We start from the raw sequence: 25,974 nt of genomic DNA on the forward strand, positions 1-25,974 counted from the left end.
TTCGATTTCAGCTGTGGTTTTCTGGTTTTGATTAGTTAAATATTTGATAAGCCCAGGCCACAGAAGTAGAAACACTGTAGCATTGGGCTTCATCTCTATTGTGCTATCATTTTATAGCACAATATGAAAGATGACAGAACACTATGTGATTGTAACTGTTTAACAGCTTTTTTTTTAATTACCTTTTTCTCCCTATAACAGGTTTGATATTTTGAGATGGAGTCACTGGGGAAAAGGAGATTCGTCTCCTTGCCAGAATCACCACACCCATCCTACTGATGTCCACTCTAGGACTTCAGCTCCCTGGCTCTCTGCTCATCCACCCGGCCAATCAACTTGCAAACACACACACATTCACACTCACACACTTTTGTGTGGCACTTCTCATGTCACCCAAGCCCTTGGTACTTTCCATCGATCCTAAATGTTCACTATTTTCATCATGTCCACTCTCCTACGTAGCTGCCTCTCCCCCATGGCCAATGATACTGCTTCCAGTTTTCCTTCACAAACTTAAGTCGTTTATTGTAATATAGAGCAGCAGTTTTTATTTTTGCCTTTGGTTTTTTTGTTTATTGGATCTCTGTAACTTGAAAAGTCCTGCAATTTTAAATAACAACTTTGAAATAAGTGATCTCTCTTTATATTTCTACTGAACTCCAATGAAAATTTTCTTAAATATCATGAAGCTTAAGGAATATCTGTGCTAGTAATTTCCTAAGTCAGTTGGTAACTACCTTCCCTGACATGTGTAACCCTCTGTCAATTGGATCTGTCATACAATCTTGCAAAGGTTTTCTGCTGTCCTGATGTATGTCCCATTAGAACAGGTAATGAAGGACAATGCAGTCTTAACTAACTAGCTTCTCATCCTGAAATCCTTTGCTACTGCTCTGGTTTCAGGGCAGCTTTAATAGTGGCCATTCTCTGCATTCACTGACTGCTTTGCTCTTTCTAGCTCCAGAAACACAAACAGGCACGTGGATTTTGAATTTAAACACATCCTCATTCTGGTTTCCATCATGCAAAGCTATCTCAGACAACTTTTTTCTTTGCTTTCAATCAGTTTATAGGGTAACATTTACTAGTGCGACACAGAATTACTACATAATTGTTATTCAGTATTTTTAGGGTGTAGTTTCTTTGAGGAAGACACTCTTTTCACACACATCTGACAGCTGAATCTGCGTCCACTTACATGGGTCATCTTTCCATTTTCTGCAGTTCTAAATTCTCTGCTCATTTTCATTGAAAGTGGTACTGTTTATTTCATTTTTTTAATTTGAATAAACTGAAGTTTGAGTTTCAGTCACTTAATGCTAATAGTTTTACCCTATTTAAGTGAATATTTGTATAATTTATTATTTTTATTTACTTTTAGTTGAAATTATTGGGGTGATATTTATTTGCAAAATTATACAGATTTCAAGTATACAGCTTAATAGAATATCATGTGCATAGTGCATCCTGTGCCCATCTCCCCAAGCAAAGTCTTTTTTTGTCCTTATCCCCTCCCATTTGCCCACATCCAACTACCCACCATCCCCCTTTCGCTCTGGCTATCACCAACCACACTGTTGTCTGTGTCTATGTGTTATATATGTGGGGTTTTTTTTGCTAATCCCTTTACCCTCTTTCATCCAGCCCCCACTTCTACCTCCTCTCTGTCAGCCGACAGCCTGTTCCATGTAGCCATGCCCCTGTCTCTTTTGTCACTTTATTTGGTTCATTAGATTCCACATATAAGTGAGATCATATGGTATTTGTCTTTCTCTGACTGGCTTTTTTCACTTTGTGTAATGTTCTCCAGGTCCATCCATGCTGTTGCAAAAGGTGAGGTTTTCTCCTTTTTTATAGCCACACAGTATTTTATGGTGTAAATGTACTGCAACATTTTTATCCACTCACCTACTGATGGGTACTGGGCTGTTTTCAGATCTTGGCTGTTGTAAATAATGCTGCTGTAAACATAGGGGTGCATATATTCTCTAATATTTCAGGATTCTTAGGATACATTTGCAGCAGTGAGACAATTGGGTCAAAAGGCAGTCCCATTTTTAATTATCTGAGGGAATTTCATACTGTTTTACACAGTGGCCGCACCAGTCTGCATTCCCACCAGCATTGCATGAGGGATTCCTATTCTCCACATCCTTACCAGCATTTGTTTGTTGACTTATTGATGATGGCCATTCTGGCAGGTGTGAGGTGACATCTCATTGTGCTTTTAGATTGCATCTCTCTGGTAATTAGTGGTGTTGAGCATTTTTTATATGTCTATAGACCATCTGTGTCTTTTTTGGAGAATTATCTATTCAGGTTTCTTTGCCTATTTTTTAATTGGATTGTTTGTTTTCCTGGTGTTGAGTTGTGTAAGTTCTTCATACGTTTTGGAAATTAACTCCTTATCAGATGTGTCATTGGAAAATATGTTCTCCACTACATTGGCTTCCTTTTTCATTTTGTTGGTGGTTTCTTTTGCCATGAAAAGCTGTTTAGTTTGTTATATTTCTATTTATTTATTTCTTCCTTTGTTTCCATTGCGCTAGGAGATACATCAGCAAAAATATTGCTGTGAGAAATGTCTAGGATTTTATTTTTTGTGATCTCTTCTAGGATTTTTATGGTTTTACAACTTACATTTTAAGTCTTTTTCATTTTGACTTTATTCTTGTGTATGATGTAAATTGCTAGTCCAATTTTTTTTCTTTCATGTATCTATCCAATTTTCCCAACACCATTTATTGAAGAAACTGTCTTTACTCCATTGGCTGCTCTTGCTTCCTTTGCCAAATATTAACCATAAAGGCATGTGTTTCTTTCTGGGTTTTCTGTTCTGTTCCATCAATCTATATGCTTGTTCTTACTCCAGTATCAGGCTGTTTTGATTATAATGGCCTTGTAATATAGTTTGATATCAGGTCTGTGATCCCTCCTATTTTGTTCTTTTTTTTCCTCAAGAATGCTGATGTTATTTGGTATCTTTTGGTTTCATATAAATTTTTGGAATATTTCTTGTACATCTGTGAAATGCCATTGATATTTTAAGAGGAATTTTGTTGAATCTATAGATTACTTTGTGCAGTATGCACATTTTAATAATGTTAATTATTCCAATCCATTAATATGGTATAGTATTGGCTTCTAACTTATTTGTACTTTCCTCTATTTCTTTCTCCAATGTCTTATAGTTTTCCACTACGGGGCTTTTAACTGCTTTGTTAGATTTATCTTGAGGTACCTTATTTGTTTTGTTGCTATAGTAAATGGGATTGCTTTCTCTGTTTCTCTTTCTGGTAGTACATTAATTGAATATAAAAATGTCAGTGATTTTTGTATATTAATTTTTTATCCTGCTACTTTGCCAAATTAATTCATTAGATCTAGTAATATTTTGGTGTAGTCTCTAGGGTTTTCTGCATACAATATCATGTCATTTGTGAATAATGATCTTCTCCTTTCCAGTTTTATCTCTTGCCTTTTATTTCTTGTGTGATCACTGTGGCTAGGACTTCGAGTACTATGTTGAAAATGGGTGGTGAATGTGGACATCCCTATCTTGTCACTGATCTTAATGGAAATGTTTTTAGTTTTTGCACATTGTATACGATGTTGGCTGTAGGTTTTTCATATATGGCCTTTATTATGTTGAGGTATGATGCCCCTATTCCTACTTCACTGAGAATTTTTATCATACATGGACCTAGATTTTATCAAATGCATTTTCTCATCTATTGATATTATCATGTGATTTTCATTTTTCATTTTGTTTATGTAATATATCACATTTATTGATTTGCAAATATTTTACCAACCTTGCATCCTCAGAGTAAATTTCACTTGATTATTGTGTATGATTTTTTTAATGTCTTGCTGGACCTGGTTTGCTAATATTTTGTTGAGGATTTTAGCATCTACATTAATCAGTGATGGTCTATAATTTTATTTCTTTGTTGTATCTTAATCAGTTATGGAATTATGGTCATGCTAGCATCATAAAAAGATCTTGAAAGGCTTCTCTCCTCTTGCATTTTTGGAATAGTTTAAGAAAAGTAGGTGTTAGTTCATTTGTTTGCTTGCTTATTTTTTTCAATGTTTGGTAAAATTTTCCTGTGAAACCCTCTGGCCCTGGACATTTATTAGCTGGGATTTTTTTTACTACTGCCTCAGTTTCATTAGTTGTAATCACTCTATTCAGGTTCTCTGGTTCTCCCTCATTTAGTTTTGGAAGATCGTATGTTTTTAAGAATTCATCCATTTCATTTAGGTTGTCCAGTTTTTTTGACACATACTTAGTCATAGTATTTGCCTACAATACAGTTGTTATTTTTTTCATTTTTATTCTATTTATTTTAGACCTCTCCCTTTTTTCTTGATAAATCTTGTTGAAGGTTCATAATCTTGTTTATCTTTTCAGAGAACCAGCTCTTAGTTTTGTTGATGTTTTGTATTATTTTCTTAATCTCTATGTCATTTATTTTTGCTCTGACCTTTATTATTTTCTTCCTTCTACTTACTCTGGTCATTGCTGTGTTTTTAATTTTTCTAGTTCTTTTAGGTGTAGGTTAGATTGTTTATGGGAGATATTTCTTGCTTCTTTAGGTAGACCTGTAATGCTATGAACTTTCAGGAATGCTTTCACTGTTTCCCATAGATTTGGGGTTGTTGTGTATTCATTTTCAATGTTTCCAGGTAATTTTTTATTTCTTCCTTGATCTCATTGGTAACCTATTCATTGTTTAATAACATTATTTAGCCTCTATGTGTTTGAATGTTTTTGAGTGTTTTATTGTTGATTTTTAGTTTTATGCCATGGTGATTCAAGAATATGCTGGATATAACTTCAGTCTTCATGAATTTGTGAAGACTTATTTTCTGTTTTAACATGTGTTCTATCTTTGAAAATGTTTCATGTGCACTTGAAAAGTATGTACATTCTGCTGCTTTGGAGTGAAATGTTCAGTAATGCTCAATTAAATCTATTCAATCTAGTGTGTAGTTTAAGGTTGCTGTTTCCTTGTTGATTTTTTGTTTGGAGAATCTGTTCACTGATGCTAGTTGAGTGTTAAAATCCTGTACTATGATATTGCTGTCAAGCTGTCTTTTAAAGCCCACCAAGAATTTCTTTGTATATTTAGGTTGATAGGTACTTATTTATTGCCATTTATTGAATCTATGTTCCTCTCTCTCTCTCCATTTCCTTTTCTTCTTAAAATAGACCCTTTGACATTTTTTTTACAATACTGGTTGGTTGTCATGAACTCCTTTAGCCTTTTTTTCCTGTTGTATAGGAGGCTTTTTATTTTGCCTTCAATTTTAAATGATGGTCTTACTGAATAGAGTAGTCTTGGTTGTAGGTCCTTACTTTTCATCACTTTGATTTTTCGCCACATGCCAATTTTTTCGGGCCTGAGGTGTTTCTGTTGAGAAATCAGTCCCACATATGGGAACTGTCTTGTAAGTAACTGTTTCTTTCTTGCTGCCTTTTAAGATTGTGTCTCTATGTCTCTAACCTTTGCCATTTTAATCATGATGTGTCTTGATGTGCATCTCTTCGGGTTCACCTTGATTGGGACTCTCTGTGCTTCCTAAAGTTCTATGATTTTTTCCTTCACCAGGCTAGGGAACTTTTCAGCCATTATTTATTTCAAATAGGTTCTGTGTCTTTTGTTCACTCTTTTCTCCTGTATCCCTATAATGCAGATATTGTTACACTTGATGTTGTCTCAGAGGTTCCTTAGACTTTCTTCATTTTTTTAATTCTTTTTTTTTCTTTGATGCTCTGCTTGGGTGCTTACTGTTATCTTGTCCTCTAAGTTACTAATTAGACCTTTGCCACGTCCAGTTCCAGCTCCAACTATGCTGTCTGACAAAGTCCAAGTGTGGGGAATATGGCTTCAAAGAAGCATATTCAGGCCTGGAGGACGTGGCATAAATGGATATATAGTGTTGATTCTGTTCTTGCTGTCTCTTGGTGTTCTGTCATTTACTTTTCTGATAATTTGGAATCTCCTAGAAATGATGGCCATTCTCAGAGCTGATCAACAACTAGGTCAGACTGAGAACTATGCCACCTTGGCCTTTCCCCCAAATAATACCCTCTCTGGGGGCCCAGAAGAGGAAAGGCCCACAATGTCCAGTGAATCCAAGGGGAAGAATATTTCCTTCCCTGACCAAGTTAAGCAGATGCAGAACAAGTTAGTACTAGGTAGCAGAGAGCCAGAATTACCCAGAGCGCTCCCCCAAGTTAATCCCCTCTAATAAAATAGCCCCTGAATATCTAAAAGTTGTTGGAGTAACAGTCCCTCCTTTACCTTGAACAGGAATATATATTAATTAGAATTTAGTAGATATAGAAACAAGAGAAGCTTGTTAGATACTATAAACTAAGCATGTAGATACAATTACCAAAGAGTTAGAGTTCATAGTACATAGAGAAACATTTTAGACAGAAAGATAAACAGCTAAGTTAGACATCACAAAGGCCTTATGATAAATTTCCTAACCTCTGCTCGGTCTAGTGTACCTTTTGCCCCATGCGAAATTTTAGACCTTTAATAAACAATAAGATATTCAAACTCTACATAGAGTTATTTCAAATTGTCTGATTAATGATTCTCCTAGTCAAAACAATTTTTGTATAATATAATTGAAACTATGGAAATTCTCGTACTTTTCCTGGTTACCTTTGTATTGATTTTTTTTGCTTAACTGATCATGCTATGCTGCAAATGTTAATCACTACCTAAAATGAAAATTTGAAAACCTGCTTTTACTTGCAATAAACGGAACAGAGCTTTACTGTCCTTTGAGGCATGTTGTCGTCTGTTACCCAGTGCCGACGCCTACCCTCACCTGTGGGACCCCGTGACCTCAGCAGACCTTCTGCTTCATCTTACCTGCTCTTGATTCCTTCTAGTATATTCTTCAGTTTAGATATTATATTCTTCATTTTTAACTCATTCTTTTTTTATGGTTTCTGTGTCTTTTTTACTGCTTTACAATATCTTTAAGTTTTTGCTGAGAAATTCATGCTTTTCTTAAGGTCATTTAGCATTTTTATAACCATTGTTTTAAATTTTACATTTGGTATTTTGATTACTTTCATTTCATTTCATTCTTTTTGAGGGAGATTTCTCTTGTTCTTTTATTTGAAGAATATTCCCTTTTGTCCTGATTTTGTCTTAATGCATTAGGTAGACCTGCTGTGAGTCCCAAAAGTTGTTATGAGGGCTTTATGGCAAAGGTGTCTTTGCCATAAAGACAAAGACACCTTTGTGTTCAGTGGCATGATATTCCAGGTCATCCAAGATCTGCGATCCAGGATTGTTTCTTGTGGGTTATGTGCATCCTTCTGGGTGGAGTTTCCTCTTCAGGCTGGCGGACTGTGATGGTGAAATTTGTCACCATGTATGAGATGCTATGCAGGGGCTACTCCCTGGAGCAGTGTTCTTTCCAGCAGGATTGGGTACCTGCTGGAATCCCCCTTTGGATATGCCACTTTTCTGGCTAGTTGGGTTGAGCTCTTGTGTGGTCTGAAGTTTACCATTGGTTGTGTTCATTCTGGGACTACTTGAGTACAGGTTGATGTCAGATATTGCACGTAACTGGCCTTGGGCTGTCTGGTGCTACCATGCTGTTCATTGTTGGTAGCTGTGTCTCCCGGACTGGGGTGTATGTGTCAGGAGCCAATCTGTGTATGAGGGTTGACTTACTCCTGCTTAGAGCTGAGCAGATCAGTAGAAGGACTGAGGCTCCCTGAGGTCTACCTCCACCTTGTCTGCTACTCTGCCTCCCCCTGTTGTTGCCTGGTCTTCCTCCAGAGCTTTCCTTGGAAAGACTATATAGAGTTAACTCTACCTGGCCTCAAACAACAGTCTCTTTCACAAGTTGCAAGCTCACCTGGACAGGGCAACCAGCTTTGGGAGGACAGGGCTAGTGGGTCCCCTACCTAGGGATCACACAGTCAGGCACTCAATGAGGGGAAAGTGACCCTATCCAAACCCACACCACTCAGTCTTCCGGAGTCTGCAAGTTTCCCTCCAGGGGCTGACTACAGCATCAGATTTTGTGCAGGGAGCCATCCCCTCAGCAGGAGCAAGCTCAGCTGCCCCAGGCTCCGGTGACCAGACCAGGAGTCTCTCATTGGGGGTGATGACTGTCCAACTTGTGGGAGGAGGCTAAGCACTTCACCCCAGTTTCACACAACAGCCTCTGATGGACTCACACTTTTGGGTATTTTAGCTTCGTTGTGCTCTTCCTTCTCCCTCTGACTCTACCCCATGGAACTGTGCCCAGTAAGGCAGGGTAATTAGGACTTGGCAGTGCCATTCCAAATAGTCTCTTATTGGGGGTGGTGCTCGCAAGCCATAGAAAGAGGGATGGGTACTTTTCCCCCTTTTTGTGGTAGCATGTGCTGAGCTCATTAGGGAGACAGCAGTGCCCCACTTCCCGTAATGAAGTCACACAAACCAGCATCCTTGTTTTTGGTTCCCAGACAAAGCTTCCCCAGGAGACATGGTCCAAAAGTCCCAGCTTTGTGTGGGACTCTGGTCCCCATTCATGGGTGAACTCAGTAGGACTGGTTGGCTAAGTGATTGAACAGGTAGGGTGGAGGGATGTGGGCTGTGTGCTCTAGGTGGGAGAGACTATCCCTCTTTTTAAAGCCACACAGTTTAGTCACTGTCCAAGTCTCCCCAAGGAGTCTCCCTAGAAAAAGAGGCCCTCTGAAGTCATTGCTGGATGAAACCAGCAGAGGCCTCTGCAGGACCTGAGTACAGCAAAGTGGTCTCATCAGCAGTTTGACACCAAGTAGTATACTCCTCAGGCTAGTGCTGTAACAACAGGACTGCTCATCTTTGCTCAGGTGACATCTGTGTCTCCAGGTGGACTGATTGCCCGCTGATTTTCACCACCAGATGGTATTCGGACACCTGATGGACTTAATCTCCACTGATGTCCATTACCAGATGCTATACAAGCTCTTCTTCCTGTCTCTGTTGCTGTAGGTTGGGGATTCCTGTGTGGTGTTGAGACCCCACACTTTCAGTGGGAGGGAGTTTTGCAGCCTCAGTATTCCTCTGGCTTCTCAGCTGCAGCACCTGCGTGTGGAGGCTAGCCCTTTCTGCATTTCCTCATTTCTTACTAGTCTCTGTGTGGTTTCTGTTAATTTTTTGTTACAATGTTTCAGCTCAGCTATTCTTCAGTTTGTTATTAGGTTGATTACTCTGTCATTTAGATGTAAATCCAGTTTGAGATTGGGAGCAGGTGAGTGTAGCTTCCACCTACCCTTCCACCATCTTGGAATCCCTTAAGTGGTATTTTCACTTTTGCTTTTGGTATCTTTGTTATCAGATGTAAAACAAGTCCACAGTAATTTGTAAAGCTAAGATTTATAGTGTTTGCAATATTGGAGTATATTCAAGGCAAATTATCATCAATGCTGAAATCATTACTACAGCCTTACCTCAATATTATATTTATATTTGCCTTTTAACATTTTTACATGAAAATATATAGAAATGCAAACATTTTCTTAACTTTGAATTAGAAAGAAATTCTCTGAGAGTAAAAGCAGTGCATGTTTATCTTAACAGCTCATATTCAAAGAATCAGTTCTAAGTCAACCATTAATTAAATCTTGTTAATAACAATTTAGGATAACTTAAAAAGAAATCATACTGGAATTTTTATTAAATTTTCATGGATTTTCAGTGGCTCTCTGTTGAATACCTTATACAATATTATAATTTTGTCCATGTTTTCTGATATTAAAATGGAAGATTCAACAGGAATAATGCAAAATATATAAGAAAGAATTGCTTTTTATGGTATTTTCATCATTTTTAATTTTTTTCACTGAATACTAAAAACATTTGGTTTTCTTTGTTTTTTACTTTTTTGTTCATTTTCTTTTTGTTTTAAACTTTAATTTTTGCTAATACTTTTTTTGTTAGAGACTACTAAAGTTATATTTCCCCATATGGCATGCTTTTTAAAATGTGTGTGTGCATGTGTGTGTGTGTGTGTTTAGGACACTAATTGGACAACATGTATAATACAAAGAGATGGGTGGGTGACTGCTAATATGTTGTTGAAGCATTTACTGATACGGAAAATGTTTATTTAATTCTTACATGGAAGGGTCTGAGAAAGGTGCTGAAATGACAACATGAATAACACACAGATATATTGTAGTTCAAATAAATATAAGGCATCCTAGTCCATTCAGGCTGCTATAACAAAGTTTCATAGACTGGTAGGTTATAAACAACAGAAAGTTATTTCTCACAGTTCTGGAGGCTGGGAATTCCAAGATGAAGTCACCAGCTAACTGGTTGTCTGCAGAAGGTCATTTCCTAGGCTGCTGTCTTTTCACTGTAACCTCACACGGGAGCAAGGGAACTCTTGGGGGTTTCGTCCTTAGGGCACTAATCCCATTAACAAGGGCTCAGCCCCCTGACCTAATCATCTCCTAAAGATGCCACCTTCAAATACCATCACATTGGGGATTAGAATTTCAACATTTGAATTTTGAGGAGACAAACATTCAGTACCTTGCACAGGGATTCAGTACAAATTAAATGAAAACAAATAAATGATGCCTATGAAAATGTCCACAAATTATACAGCCTTTTTTCCCTGCATTTCTGCCAGCTAAATCTTTCTGATAAGACTGCTGTGAGGTCTTTTACTCTTTCAAAGTCTTTTCACTTCCCACTGGCATATGAAGGTAGATTTGATCACAGTTTGCTTTTTCATCTCCATCTGTAGAATTCCTTGGCATCCACTCTGTGCTCAGTAGACCAAACTAGACTGCTCACCTGTCTCTGAGCATTGCCTGCACTTCTCTGCCACAGGGAGTTTCCTCAGGTCCACAACTCGGCCAGACATATTCTTGGTTCCCTATCTGCCTGTGAAGATGCCACTCATTTCTCTGGGGTCACATGTGTGCTTTTGATATCTGTGTTGACCTACTTTCAGCTCTTCCACTCTTTTAGTCATTTGTCTGCTTTTTATTTAACTTGCCCCTGATCTTCTAAAATGTAAGAATAAATAAGCAAGCAAACAGACCTAAGCTTATGTATATTTCCTACAAAGTCTACAATTGTTTTCAGTTATGCTTGGAATACAAAGTGCGTAGTATTTAAATATTGAATACATTTATTTGGTGCACAAAGACTATTTCAGAAGAATTTAATTTGTTTCTACTATGTGCTCCACTCAGAGTTGAGCAGTAAGATACAGATGAAATAGAAATAGAAATAGAAAAGTTAACAAGCAAAATAGAGTCTGTTGCATGCTCCAATAGAGATAACCACAGGAAATTTATAGGAGTGGTACTAATCAGATGAGTCAATAAATGGATGAAAGCATGGGTGACTGCATGAATGAATAATTTATTTTAATTTTCTAGAGCTGACATTCAGTACTCTGTACTCCTCATTGGTAAAATCAACCTCATAATTTGAATTGCAAATAAAGTGAGTGTCCTAATTTCTCCCTTCACCACATCCACTAATAATATTCCAGTGGATAAAATACATTTCTAATGAATTTAGTGCACTGCTTTCTCAAAGTACATCATCTTGGCTTTAACCACTGTGTGGACTGAGGTCTAAAATTATGAATTAAAATATTAATGTGGGAATTTTAAAAATAATGTTTAAGCATAAGGTGAATATTTTATTTATTTATTTTTATATTTTATTGATTATGTTATTACTGTTTTCTCAATTTTTCCCTGTTATCTCCCCTCCACCCTGAAACCCCCAACCCTCCAGCATCCCCCGTTTAGTTCATGTCCGTGGGTTTTACATATAAGTTCTTTGACTTCTCTGTTTCCTATACCATTCTTAACCTCTCCCCATCTATTTTATGTCTACCAGTTATGCTTCTTATTCCCTTTACCTTCTCCCCCTATTCTTCCTTTCACCCTCCCCACTGAAAACCCTCCATGTGATGTCCATTTCTGTGATTCTGTTCCTGTTCTAATTGTTTGCTTAGTATTTGTTTTTGTTGTTGTTGTTTTTTAAGTTCACTTGTTGATAGTTGTGAGTTTGTTGTCATTTTACTGTTCATATTTTTAACCTTCTTTTTCTTAGATAAGCCTTTAACATTTCATGTAATAAAGGCTTGGTGGTGAACTCCTTTAACTTGATCTTATCTAGGAAGCACTTAATTTGTCATTCCATTGTAAATGAAAATTTTTCTGGGTAGAGTAATCTTGGATGTAGGTCCTTGCCTTTTGTGACTTCAAATACTTCTTTCCAGCCCCTTCTTGCCTGTAGGGTTTCTTTTGAGAAATCAGCTGATCGCTTTATGGACACTCCTTTGTAGGTAACTCTATCCTTTCCTCTCATTTCTTCTAGGATTCTCTTTTTCTCTTTAATCTTGGGTAACTTAATGACAATGTGCCTTGGTGTGTTCCTCTTTGGGTCCAACTTCTTTGGGACTCTCTAAGTTTCCTGGACTTCCTGGAAGTCTATTTTCTTCACCAGATTGGGGAAGTTTTCCTTCATTATTTGTTCAAATAATTTTTCAATTTCTTGCTCTTGTTCTTCTCCTTCTGGCACCCCTATAATTTGGATATTGGAACGTTTGAGGTTGTCCCAGAAGTTCCTACACTTCTCTTCATCTTTTTGAATTCTTGTTTCTTCATTCTGTTATGGTTGGATGTTTATTTTTTCCTTTTGTTCCAAATCATTGATTTGAGTCCTGGTTTCCTTCCTGTCACTGTTGGTTCCTGAATATGTTGCTTTATTTCATTTTGGGTTGTCTTCATTTGTCGTTTCATTTTTTGACCAAGCTCAATCAGTTCTGTGAGCATCCTGATCACCAGTGTTCCAAAGCCTGCATCTGATAGGTTGTCTCTCTCCCTGTCACTGAGTTCTTTTTCTGGAGTTTTGCTCTTTTCTTTCACTTGGGCCATATTTCTTTGTCTGGGCACACTTGCTAGGTTGTAAGGGGGCAGGGCCTTAGGTATTCACCGGGGCAGGGCAACTCTCCTTGCTGCGCTGCTATGCTGCCTGTGGGGGCAGGGCCAGAGAGGGAACAATTCGGCTCACCTGCTCCTCTCTAGCCCCACTTTTCCACAGACTCTGGATGAGACTGGGAATTTCTCCCACCATGCCAACTGCTGCAGTCCACAGCCAGCTCTGAGTCTCAGTTTCCCTGTTCAGCCAGCCCTGCCGGTGTGGTCCACCACCTTGTCCTGGGTTCTTCTCAGCCAGCCCCTTCCTCCTTGCATAGTCAGGTCAGCTGCCTTAGCTGTGGGTTCTCTCCTTCCAACCCACCATCTTACTGGTCTGGTTGACTGTTTCTGTAATTCCTTCATTGTCAGAGTTACACACAATTTGATTTTTTGGCACTTCTGATTGTTTATTGATTTTACGTGGGTTGTTATCCTTCTTTTGGTTGTGTGAGGAAGCAAAGCATTTTTGCCTGTGCCTCCATCTTGGCTGGAACTCCTTAAGTTTCTTATTGTTTTATTATTAAAGATAGGTAAAATACATTTATGAGAGGGGACCCAGAAAACTGGAATTTATTTATAAAAAAATTGTATGTTTATTCTTACATGTTTAAACTTCAGTCACTTTTAAAGTAGTCTCTATCTGATGTAATACAACTATTGAGACTTTTTTTCCCTATTGCTCAAAACAATTTTTGAACTCGTCGATTTTGATGCCTTTTAGTGTCCCTACTGTTTTTTGTTTCACTTTTTCCACATTGGCAAAACATTTCCCTTTGAGGAATTTTTCATCCACGAAAACAAAAAATGGCATCCAGGGTGAGGTCAGGTAGATAGGGAGGGTGGGGCACAGGGGTCATGATGTTTTTTGATCAAAAACTGCTGAACACTAAACACAGTGTGGTCAGGTATGCTCATAAATTACCCCTTATGAAATGGGTAAATGTGTTTTGAAAAGTCCCCAAAACAATTCACCGAAGCCCCAAGCAACCTCTCACAACAGTGCCAGCTGCTGCACTGGTACAGATGGGCCCTGGGACACTCACCTGGTGGGCGAAGCCTGTACTACAAGGGGCCTGCCCTCCAGAAGATAATTCTGGTTTTCTTGGATGTCCCCTCATAATGCTTTTTCTATCTATGTTTCATTCTTGTGCACAATTTTAACAGTTTATTAGTTTACTTTCTTTGGCCTACTTAATAACAATTCGAAACAACCTTATTTCTGGAGGCCTGTGCAACCCTCAGTGGACTTTTTTTGTCTTACATGTTTTTTAAAAAACTTTTCTGGGCTTCTTCTGTGTTTTTTTTTTTTTAGCCTTTTCATAAAAAGTAGTTTTCTTTATATAGTATGGAGATTAAACCCTTATCTGAGGTATCATTGACAAATATGTTTTCCCAAATAGTTGATTCTCTTTTCATTTTAATACTATTTTCTTTAGCCATGCAGAAGCTTTTTACTTTGATGAGATCCCATTTGTTTATTCTTTCCTTTATGTCCCTTACTTTAGGGGACATATTCATGAAGATGTTGCTTGTGCAATCTCTGATATTTTCCTGCCAATGTGTTTCTCTAGGACTTTTATGGCGTTACAACTTATATTTAAATCTTTTATTCACCTTAAATTAATTTTTGTGTATGGTATAAGTTGGTGATCAAGTTTCATTTTGTTGCATGTAGTGGTCCAGATCTCCCAACACCATTTGTTGAAGAGGTTATTTTTGCTCCATTTTATGCTTTTCCCCCTTTGTCAACTATTAATTGACCATAGAGACTTGGGTTTATTTCTGTGTTCTCTGTTCTGTTGCATTAATCTATTCGCCTGTTTTAATGCCAGTACCAGGCTGTTTTGATTACAGTGGCCTTGTAGTACAGTTTGGTATCAGGTATTGTGATTCTTCTTACTTTGTTCTTCTTTCTCAAAATTGCTGCAGTTATTTGGGGTCATTTATGGTTTCATATAAGTTTCTGAAATGTTTGTTCTATATCTGTCAAATATGTCATGGGTACTTTAATAAGGATTGCATTGAATCTATTAAGTGCTTTGATTAGTATGGCCATTTTGATTATGTTAATTCTTCCAATCCATGAGCATGGTACTTGCTTCCATTTGTTTGTGACTTCCTTAATTTCTTTCTTCAGTGTTGTATAGTTTTACGAGTATAGGTCTTTTACCTTCTTGGTTAGATTTATTCCTAGAACTCACAGGACTCCACTCCAGGAAGACAAAAAAAACCCAATTAAAAAATGAGAAAAAGACTTGAACAGATCCTTCTCCAAAGAGGACATACAGAGGACTCAGAGACATATAAAAAGATGCTCAGCATCATTAGCCATCAGAGATGCAAATTGAAACCACAATGAGATACCACCTCACACTGGTCAGAATGAACACAAACAAATAAACAAGTGTTGGAGAGGATGTGGAGAAAAGGGAACTCTAGTGCGCTGTTGGTGGGAATGCAGACTGGTGCAGCCACTGTGGAAAACGGTATGGAATTTCCTCAGAAAACTAAAAGTGGAACTTCCTTTTCACCCAGCAATTCCACTACTGGGATTATACCCTAAGAGCCCCGAAACACCAGTCCAAAAGAAGCTATGCACCCCAATGTTCATAGCAGCAGAATTTACAATAGCCAAGTGCTGGAAGCAACCTAAGTGCCCATCAGCAAATGAGTGGATCAAAACACTATGGTACATTTACACAATGGAATTCTATGCAGCAGAAAGAAAGAAGGAGCTTATTCCCTTTGTGACAACATGTATGGAACTGGAAAGCATTATGCTAAGCAAAATAAGCCAGGCAGTAAGAGACAAATACCATATGATCACACCTTTAACCGCAACATAATCAATAAAAGAAAAAGCAAACAGACTATAACCAGAGACATTGAAATTAAGAACAATCTAACAGTAGCCGGAGGGGAGGGGGAAGGGGGCAGTGGGGAGAAGGGTTTTCAGGAACTACTATGAAGGACACATGGACAAAACCAAGGGGGGGTGGAAGCAAGGTAGAGAGGGTGGTTTGGCTGGGGTGGGAGGGAGGGGTGAGGAGAAAATGCAGACATCTGTAACTGAACAACAATAAAAAATGTAATTTTCTCTATTCTGCCTCTTTAATTTTGTCTTTCATCATAAAAATTAAGAAGGCTTCTTGTACTGTACTTGACACCATGATCTAGAAGGTGTTTGAAACTAGGTCCACACTCAGTGTAATCATTTGTTTCACTTCAAACATAATCACTTTTTTCAGGATCATTGTGCTATAAAATGTCAGATAACATTTAGGTTGGACATTATGTCTTTCTTGATATCCTTCAGAAGTTTGGTAGGGACTACTCAACAAAACCGTCAGGTAATAAAGAGTAAAATGTGACCTACAGTTGAGCTAGGAATGTTTTGTTGTTGTTGTTTCTATTAGATCCCTGTGAGCTCAAACTCGTGAAACAAAAGACGTCATCATCTTTATGTGTCTGAGTCAGTCATCCAACAAGTGCTTCCTGAACACCTGCTGTTGTGCCAGGGCTTCTTCCCATGCTCTAGGGCGTGGAAACAAATAAACATAATTAATTTCCTAGGAAAACAAAAATAAATTAGGGAGAGAGAATTGAGCATGACAAGTGCATTTTGTACAGGATGTCCAGGGAAAGTTTCTCTAACGAGATGCACTTGAGCAGGTTCCTCATTGAAGCCAGAGCAGGAGGAGAGAGGACCTCTGAGGCAGAGCATTCCAGGAAGAGGGGGCAGCAAGTGCCCAGCCCTGGGGCTTCTTCCCATTTTCAGGGTCAGACAAGATTACAATGTGGCTAGAGTACAGTGAGCACCGCAGAACAGTAGGACATGAGATCAGAGAGGATGTGAGTGGTGGTATCATGTAGTATCCATCAGCCATGGTAAGGCATTTATTTACTTTTTACTCTGAGAAGAAAAAGTTTTTGGAGGAAACTGAGCCCAGGAATTGGCACACAATATGGTATATATTTTTTTAAATTATTTTACCTACCCATTGTATTCTTTTCTTTTCATGTTTCACTACAAATAACCACAGATTTGTGGCTTAAAAAACACATAGTTATTATCTCACAGTTTCCATGGGTCCAGAGTAAGGGAAGGACCATTTACCTGTATTCTCTGCTCAGCATCTCATGAGTCTCACCTCAAATCAAAATGCCATTTGAAGTGCGGGGTCCAGTTTCAAGCTTATGCAGGTTGTTGGCAGAATTCACTTCCGTATGGTTGCAACGTTGAGGTCCAGGTCCTTAACTTTTGTTTGTTTGTTATTTGTTTTAGCCATCCTGATCATTTTTTCTACAGTGGTAAAGAAAAAAATAACAAGTTTTATCATCTTAACCATTTGTTAAATACAGTTCAGCGTGTTAAGAATACTCAGGTTATAAAACATCTTTAAAATGTTTTCGTCTTGCAGATCTGAAACTCTGTACCCATTACACTATTACCCTTTCCCCCCTCCTCCTATCTGCTGACAACCGCCATTCTGCTTTCTGTTTCTATGAGTTTGACAATTTTATATACCGCATATATGTGGAATCATACAGTATTTGTCTTTTTGTGACTGGCATATTGTTTGTTTGTTCTTGCTGGCTGGGAGCCTGGAGCCACTCTTCATTCCTAGCCCCATAGGGTTTGGATATTGGGGGGTGGGGAGTGGTTATTTCGGAATCTTGCCTACTATGAAGGGAAGAACAGAATTGTGATAGAGGCAGAAGATAAAAGGCACCGAGGTGTCTAAGCCTTTGCTTCTCAAAATTTAATGTGTATATAAATCTCCTGGGGATTGTGTTAAAATTAGATTCTGACTTAGTAAGGCTACAGCCTGACTCTCCTAACAATCTCCTAGGTGATACCAGTGCTGCTTGTGGAATAGCAGCACACAGGCTAATGATGAGAGTGGGTTGGGCTAGGGTGGTAACGATGGAGATGAGAAACGGTCTGACGAGGGATATGACCTGAAGGGAGGCCCAAAGGGCTGGCTGAGGAGGAAGGAGAAGCATCGGGATGATGACGTCTAAGTTTAAGGGATGACAAAGACTATAGGAGGAGCTGGTTTCAGGGTCGGTATCAGATGTTCAGTTTGGATAAAGCAATTAGAGTCCAAATAGAGATGATCACTAAATGCTATGGGAAATAGCGCATCTATAAATCATATGCATTGTTACTAGATACTAAAATTCTTATGCTTCTGTGAACCACCACTATGAGACTCATCCTAAGTGTCTAGAAATGTATTTCACTTTATTAAAAATTTAAGCAATTCAAATGGCTTTATTGATTCATGCTGTAAATTCTGTCTCTGCTTCTCTTGCATTGATATTAATAAACCAGCAGTGTTTTCCTGTCCTAGTACCAATGCTCTTTGCTGTGAAGTTGACATGGTATTGCTCAGATCATTAGAGCTATTCCTAGAAGCTGACATGTGCACCACTGTGCATCCTTAAACCTCAGGTACCCTCTGGGAATAGAGTTAGATTTTGAAAAATAAAATTTTCACCATCTGTCAGTTTGGGTAGATGCCTCACTAAGAGATGAATCACCTAATTTTCCTTGGCTACATGGGCAGTTTTATGGGATGACTGATTACGATTTCTTTCCTGGGCTAAATCATGCAAATTTAGTTTTATCACATTATGAAAGGTTGCATGGAAGTCCATCCTCATTGATTGCTCTATCACAGTGATTTTTGACTTTTTTCACCTGATGGAACACACCAGCCATATAAACTAATTACTAAAGTTTTGCGGAGCACCAAAAAAGCTACTTTTTGCCCACCTGACCAAAAAAAAGTATAATTTTGATCAATTTCAAACAAAAAGATAATAATTATATTTTACCCCTTTTTGCTGCAGTGAGGTTTTTTTTTTAACATTGGGTGCCTGTACCTGTATATAAGGATATCTGGTACCAAGAATTATCCAGTCAGAGGCATCTTTGTTATGCAGTGTGACCCATAAGATGTAACTCTGTTGTATGTCCTATGTGTTTATTGTTCGAGACAGGGCAGTCACACAGCACAATTATTGTTGTGTTGGCTGTTGTCATTTTTTATTTGACAATCTAGGGAAAAGAGGTCAGTGGTCCTGACTGAATAGTCAGGTATTGCATGTTTTTAAAATTCTTCCAGCATCCTGACTGAAAATCGATGCTTTGTCACAAGGAGTAGATGTCATATACAGAGCCTGGCACAAGTAACTCCCCTTTTTTATTACAAACTATTTTATTACAAAATCATAAGCATGTGATCCTGTAACATAACAATATCCACTCAAGCACACCATATGACATTTTAGATGAAATATTCAAATTAAAGCTGTGAATTATTATACACATATAATTACCCCACCAAGCACACTCAAGCAGGCTTTACTTCTGCTGGACCCTGTAGTAGAATAGGGTGGTATAGAGGGCGTGTTTGCTTATAATTTCCTTCAGCATCAACCACATTTAGTCTGGGCCTTACCCAACTTGTGTTCTGAGAGAAAAGCATTGACCGGACATAAGCTGGAAGCACTGCAGCCACTCTGCTCTTACATGAGATGCTGCAGAAATGCTAGCCAGTGAAAAGTTTGAGACTTGAAGTTGCAACATTTCATATATTTTAATAGACCTTTAAATAAAGTATGGCTGTTCTTAGCACTGTGTGGGTGCTTGGCTACATAATGTCAGTGAAACAAGGTTATGAGAGATGACCAGGGTTTCAGGAAGGGGTGAAATGCAGGCAGCACAGGGCAGTATCGGTTTATCGGACTGTTCATTCTGTAGAACACATGAGCATTCACTTCACTGTAAGCCAAAATCTTTATAAGACAGCCCTGTTTCATTTTGCTGAATGTTAAACAATAAAACCATGTTTGCTTTATGACCAAAAAAAAAAAAAAACTGGGAAGAGGGGAGGAAGGATGTGCTGGTAATTATGTTTTTGTAAACAAGACTCTGAGCAGATGGAAGTTAAACCACATCATTTAAGAAGGATGAGAGGAGGTCTGAAGGGGGCCACCCCCATGGACAGGGCTAAGGAGGTCAGCACTGTCGTCTGGACACCTGTCAACCTGGAGCCCTGGGCCAGGACTGCTGCCTTACGTGACAATTAGGCTTTCTGTCGGTTTGAAGAGGTGTGATGGCCAAAGTAAGCAGTGCTGTTCTCTGCACTTGATGTGGTCTGTAGGCCTCTTTTTAAAGTGCGTATTTTAAATCTCAGAGTCTTAAATCTAGGAATAGTTCTTGTTTGAATTGGTTCAAAGATGTCTCAATCTTTCCTACTGTTGTATATATTTTTAATATAATAGATTAGCTACTTTGTAATACAAAATGTAGCTTTTGCATTTTAAATTATGAAACTAACTTCTTACCCTTTCCTTCTCCTAGGAGCACTGAGCCAAAAAAATTGGGGAAAGAAATATCCAACATGTAATAGCCCCAAACAATCTCCAATCAACATTGATGAAGATCTTACACAAGTAAATGTGAATCTGAAGAAACTTAAATTTCAGGGTTGGGATAAATCGTCTTTGGAAAACACGTTCATTCAGAACAATGGGAAAACAGGTAAAATGTTTACATTTTGATTGTTACAAAATAATATTTAAAAATGAACGCCTTTTCTTTTCTGGTATATTTTAAATTAAATTACATGTATATCAAGAAGTTAAGTAAAAATATGCTCATAGGGCCCTGGCTGGTGTAGCTCAGTGGATTGAGTGAGGGCCTGCAAACCAGAGGATCACGGTTTGATGCCCAGTCAGGGCACATGCCTGGGCTGCAGGCCAGTTCCCAGCAGGGGACCCACGAGATGCAACCATACATTGATATTCTCTCCCTCTCTCCTTCCCTTCCCCTCTAAAAATAAATAAATAAAATCTTTAAAAAAATATGCTCATAGGGAAATATTAGAAAACATATTCAATATTATAACAGTAGCTATGTTGATGTGGTTTATCATAGTGAATTTTTTCAATATTTTTCATAATTTAGTAATATAATTATTTGAATATAGCAATTTAGTTTTAAATTTCATGAGGATAGGAATTTTTCTACATTAGTGCCTACTGTATAGTAAGCTCTCAGTATTATATTTTGCCATGTATAATGTGCATGGTTTTGTCCAAAATTTTTAGGGAAAAATAAGAATGTGCATTATACCCGGGGAGTCCTAAAACATTGGTATGCATTAGACATGGGAGCACATTATACACAGCAAAGTACAGTATGTATTGAACGAAAAATTCAGAACAATATCTCGTGTTATACTATATTATTAATTAGATTAATAAAAGTATATATCCCAAAACTTGACATTTTCAGTACCACCTTTGAAGGCTATTGTTACAAAGCAGTGAGACATATCCCTTTCACAGTATTTTCTGAGTGGAGTGAGGTCAGTACTTGATCTTCAGAGCCACATCTTTGAGTTCAGTGTTGGCTTTTAAAGTACAGTGTGAATAGAGTGAAACCTTGGGCAGGGTACTCTTCGTGACTCAATTTCATTATCTGTAAAATATGGATTAGAATACTGTCCCTTTCCTAGAATATGTGAGTATCAAATGCTTAATATATGTAAATTACTTAGTGGAATGCATGGCACATTGTGATAAATAAATGTTGATGATTATTGTTATTTTCTTGTTCTTGCCATTGTTATTTACATTATTAATGGAAGTTGATATCTCTAGTTGTCTGGCTAGTATGTTGGATTCAGTCTTTAATGCCAACATTGGTTTCTTTCTCATGGAACAAAAACTATTTATCTGATTCAGAGACATTAAAATCTTGCATTAGGCTTTCAAGAGAATCATTAATCTCCAGTTAACTCTTAAAATAGATAATGTTTGCCTTGGAACTCAAATTAGGAGAATTTAAGAGTTTGAAAGTTGTCATTCAGAGTTCAAACAAGACACATCTAAAACCCCTCAATGGAAATGGGTTTCCACCTTTCTTGCCACAGCCCAGAACAGAGGTTCTGGAGCTTGATGAAGCCTGGAGTGATGCGTGGAGAACTAAGGAGGTGGGACAGAAACAGCAGCCTCATAAGGAGCAGATGAACTGAAAGTGAGAAAGGGGGAGCACTCCCACAAGAAGAATTTTCTTCTTTCTACCCTTCTGTTCCTTCTCCTTTCATTCTGTTCCCTCACTACCATCAAATGCCTCAGGGAAGCGCAGCCTTGAGGAAACCGCCAACTCAGGACACTGAACAAACACAGCAGTAGATTGGCCGGCCGACTTGTGCTTATTATAAGGGTTCCACAGCAGTTAAGGTCTTCAGTTTAGTTTATTATTTTAGGCAATAAAATACATTAAGTATATTGTAAAGAGTTACAAGTTCACCTTCCACAAATGTCAACTTAACTTTTTAAATTTATCAAATGAACGATTTTAATATACCTATAATAGCAAAAAATTAGTTGAAACTTGTAATTTTGATTTTTAGAAATTTAGATGAAATTTTGTGTGTGTGTGTTTTAGTGGAAATTAATCTCACTAATGACTACCGTCTCAGTGGAGGAGTTTCAGAAACGGTGTTCAAAGCAAGCAAGGTAACTTTTCACTGGGGAAAGTGCAATATGTCATCTGATGGATCAGAACATAGTTTAGAAGGACAAAAATTTCCCCTTGAGGTAAGTCACTAGTTCTGCGGGTAACTACTTCATTTTCTAAATCATTGAGATTTTATTTAGTGTATAATTTTATTAATTTGTTATCAAATTTTATAATTTACACAGTTATGTTTTATTTACTTTGTTAATATCTGTTTTTATCACTAGCCTAAGCACAATAACACCCAAATTTGTTTTTTTCTTCTGGTAATCCAGAGTACCGAGTTATAGATGATCAGTAATGTTGATGAATAAATGAATTAATTAATTTCTTCCATATTCCCTAAATAAAAAGGGAGAACATTTTATTAATATACTGGAGAATAAGAGAAATACAAAATATGAGAAAATTTTTCAGCTTTATAATTCTCCAAATAAATATAATTATTATAAATAAGTGTAGGGTAGAATAAACATTTTCATACATGTCTGGAGAGAGTATAAATTGGTTGACTTTCTGAGATAGCATTTGCTTGTTTTTATTAAAAAGTTGAAATATTTCAGTCTCGATACCCATGATTTCAGTTTGTAGCAATTTGGCCTAAAAAAATAATTAGACATACTCAAATATATATATGTTAAAAAGATTTATTTATAGTAATAAAAAGTTGAAATAAAAGAAAATTATTAGTACATTATGATGGAATGTTATTATCTTCTAAAGTCATTTTTAAATGATTTACCCAAATATGTTGTACTATAAGATAATGCTTTTTAATTTTTAAAGGTATTCATGCTTTTAAAAACAATATAAAATGTTGAACATGGTATTATTATATCAACTTTATAAAACATGAAAACTAGTGACTGAGAATAAAGAGTGTGAATCGAATGGACTGGGTTTTAATATGGACTTTACCATTTTGTTATTAGCTTAAGACATGACATTATCCAAATTATTTACTTTACCTGAGCTTTCAGTTTTTTCTGCAAAACTGACATAATGGTAGTAGCTCCTGCCTTATGAAGTTATTTTGAGGGTTAAATGAGAAAAAGAATTATTACTAGTATAAAAATAACTGATGGAAATAAAGAAAATATTAGCAGTGATTTTCTTTTTGTTAATGGCATATACATGCCCTTCTACTTGAAAATCTTTATACTTTTTAAATTACCTATAATGAAATTGTATTAGTTTATAATCCAATTTGATATTGATAATAAAAATAAGAATAAAGTTAATTATGTTTTAAAAGACTAAAAATTATTTTTAATGTGAATAACCACATTTAGATTTAGAACTTATAATTTATTTTTAAATGTATTAAATGTCCTTAAAGAAAACAATTACCAAATTTGAATTGCAAAATAAATAAAAGTTATTAAGCACATAACATTCTCATTTCTGAAAGTTTATTTCTCTCACAATATTATTTATTTAGAACAAAGATGAAAATCAATATACAGATGATATATTATAGAATTGTACACTTGAAGCCTATGTAATATTTATTAATCATGCCACCCAGTAAATATGATAATTTTTTAAATTTTTTAAAAGGTTTTATTTATTTATATTTAGAGAGAATGGAAGGGAAGGAGAAAGAGAAGGAGAGAAACATCCATGTGTGGTTGCCTCTTACATGGCCCACACTGGGGATCTGACCTGCAACCCAGGCATATGCCCTGACTGGGAATTGAACTGGTGACCCTTTGGTTCCCAGCCCATGCTCAATCCACTGAGCTACACTAGCCAGGGCTAAATAATATTTTCTAATTAATAAAATTCTGGCAAAAACATAAGCCCTGAACTTCAAAATAAATAGTACAGAATCTGTGCACAATATCTTACACACACACACACACACACGTATATATGTAAATAGACACACATATATACCCATATATTTCTTTTAAAAGGCCTTTTGTTGTGTGTTTGTTTGCTTGTTTGTTTGTTTAAACTCTCTTTGTGTCACTCTGTGAGCAAGCAAATGAGGAGCATCCTCAATTTGCTCTTTTTTCTGGTCTTCCACATTCTTAGGTCATTCTGTTCCTAAATGATGTCAGAGAAAACTTCCAACCACCTTTGGCTCTTAGTTGGCTTATCAAATGTTTCTGAACTGGTCTCCTTTTCTCCACTATTAATCTCTTCCACATCACCCTTTCTCAGCGTCCTACCCCCTCCTTACCTTTTTAACTGAAATGCATCAGGACTTGCCATTGTTTTCCAGACCAAACTGCAGACAGGGATTGCCTTGCAGACCTTCCTGGTGTGGCCCCGCCTTCTCCAGCTTCATCTCTCCTCGGTTACATGTGCTCAGTTGAAACCAAAACACAAATTACTCCCCATTTACTGCATTTCTCATATTTGCTTCCCTTTTGGCCTTTCCCAGCCCAGACCTTTGACTTGAACACGCACTCACTTACTCTGCATTTTCACCTATGAGCTTTTTTTAAGTTACTCATTTCTGGCTTAGCTTAGAAATTTTCTCATTGAGAGGCTTTGTTGATTACTCAAGGCAGGAGCCACTGCCATTTTCTGCTTCACACCCGTCCTTTCTCTGATGACAGCCCTATGGGCACACTACTCTCAGATGCTGTCTGCTTTTCCCTTAACTGTACTTTGAAACTAGCCAACTTACCTCATTTCCAAGCCCATGACCTGAGGAGCACCAAATTATAAATGAGACTAGAGGCTGTTATTGACAGATATGTAGACCAAAGTAGCAATTAACAAGGTGTAGCCTCACAGCTGGAGAGGAGACTTAGAATAAGGAACTTAAAAGTCTTGGTATTTTTAGATGGAAGCAAAATCCTTAAGAGTTTTACTGTAAATAGAATGCAATGTCCAAAAATAGTAACTCAGACCATCAAGAAAGGTATGTCCAGTCAAGAAATATAAAACTATATTTGAAAGAATAACAACAAAATGATTGAAATAACATTTGATCATTTATTATTTTTGATAATTTCTCTAATCATTACTTTCAGTGTTGACTGTGGTCATTCTCAAAGTGATCATTTTGGTTCTAGGTAGGTCTAACTTGTATCTCCTTCCTCATTGCAGGATGATACATGATAGTAAATGCAGTGTGCATGTACATAATTGGTAAAATATTTTCAAAGTGTGCAAAAGATAGAGTTCTACAGTTTATAGAATTTTTCAAGTAGAATTGATTGAATTGGTAAATTATTTTATTGTCTCTTTTCTGACTCTTGTGCAGCTTTTCTATATAATAAAAACATCATTTTTACATTTATAGATGCAGATCTACTGCTTTGATCCAGACCAGTTTTCAAGTTTTGAAGAAGCAGTGAAAGGAAAAGGAAAAATAAGAGCTTTATCCATTTTATTTGAGGTAATAATCATACATGGATTTAATACACTAACTTAATTCCTTTTTTAGTCACATGAAGTATTGGTGTGGAATATCAAAACTTACTTTGGAACAAATAGAAGA

General features: G+C 37.1%; 1 protein-coding gene across 3 annotated transcripts in view; it reads left to right on the forward strand.

Annotated features, from left to right (window-relative positions):
• PTPRZ1 (protein tyrosine phosphatase receptor type Z1) overlaps nt 1–25,974 on the forward strand; it is a 187,676-nt gene that overhangs the window by 75,099 nt on the left and 86,603 nt on the right. For all 3 annotated transcript variants that reach the window (XM_053669973.1, XM_053669974.1, XM_053669975.1), the window contains exons 3-5: nt 20,349–20,528; nt 22,443–22,594; nt 25,777–25,872. In XM_053669973.1, coding sequence (XP_053525948.1) covers nt 20,349–20,528; nt 22,443–22,594; nt 25,777–25,872 — 428 coding nt within the window. The remainder of the gene's footprint in view (nt 1–20,348; nt 20,529–22,442; nt 22,595–25,776; nt 25,873–25,974) is intronic.

The sequence above is a fragment of the Artibeus jamaicensis genome, unplaced genomic scaffold, assembly GCF_021234435.1.
Source record: "Artibeus jamaicensis isolate MK-2021 breed Jamaican fruit bat unplaced genomic scaffold, CSHL_Jam_final contig_540, whole genome shotgun sequence".
NCBI lineage: Eukaryota > Metazoa > Chordata > Mammalia > Chiroptera > Phyllostomidae > Artibeus > Artibeus jamaicensis.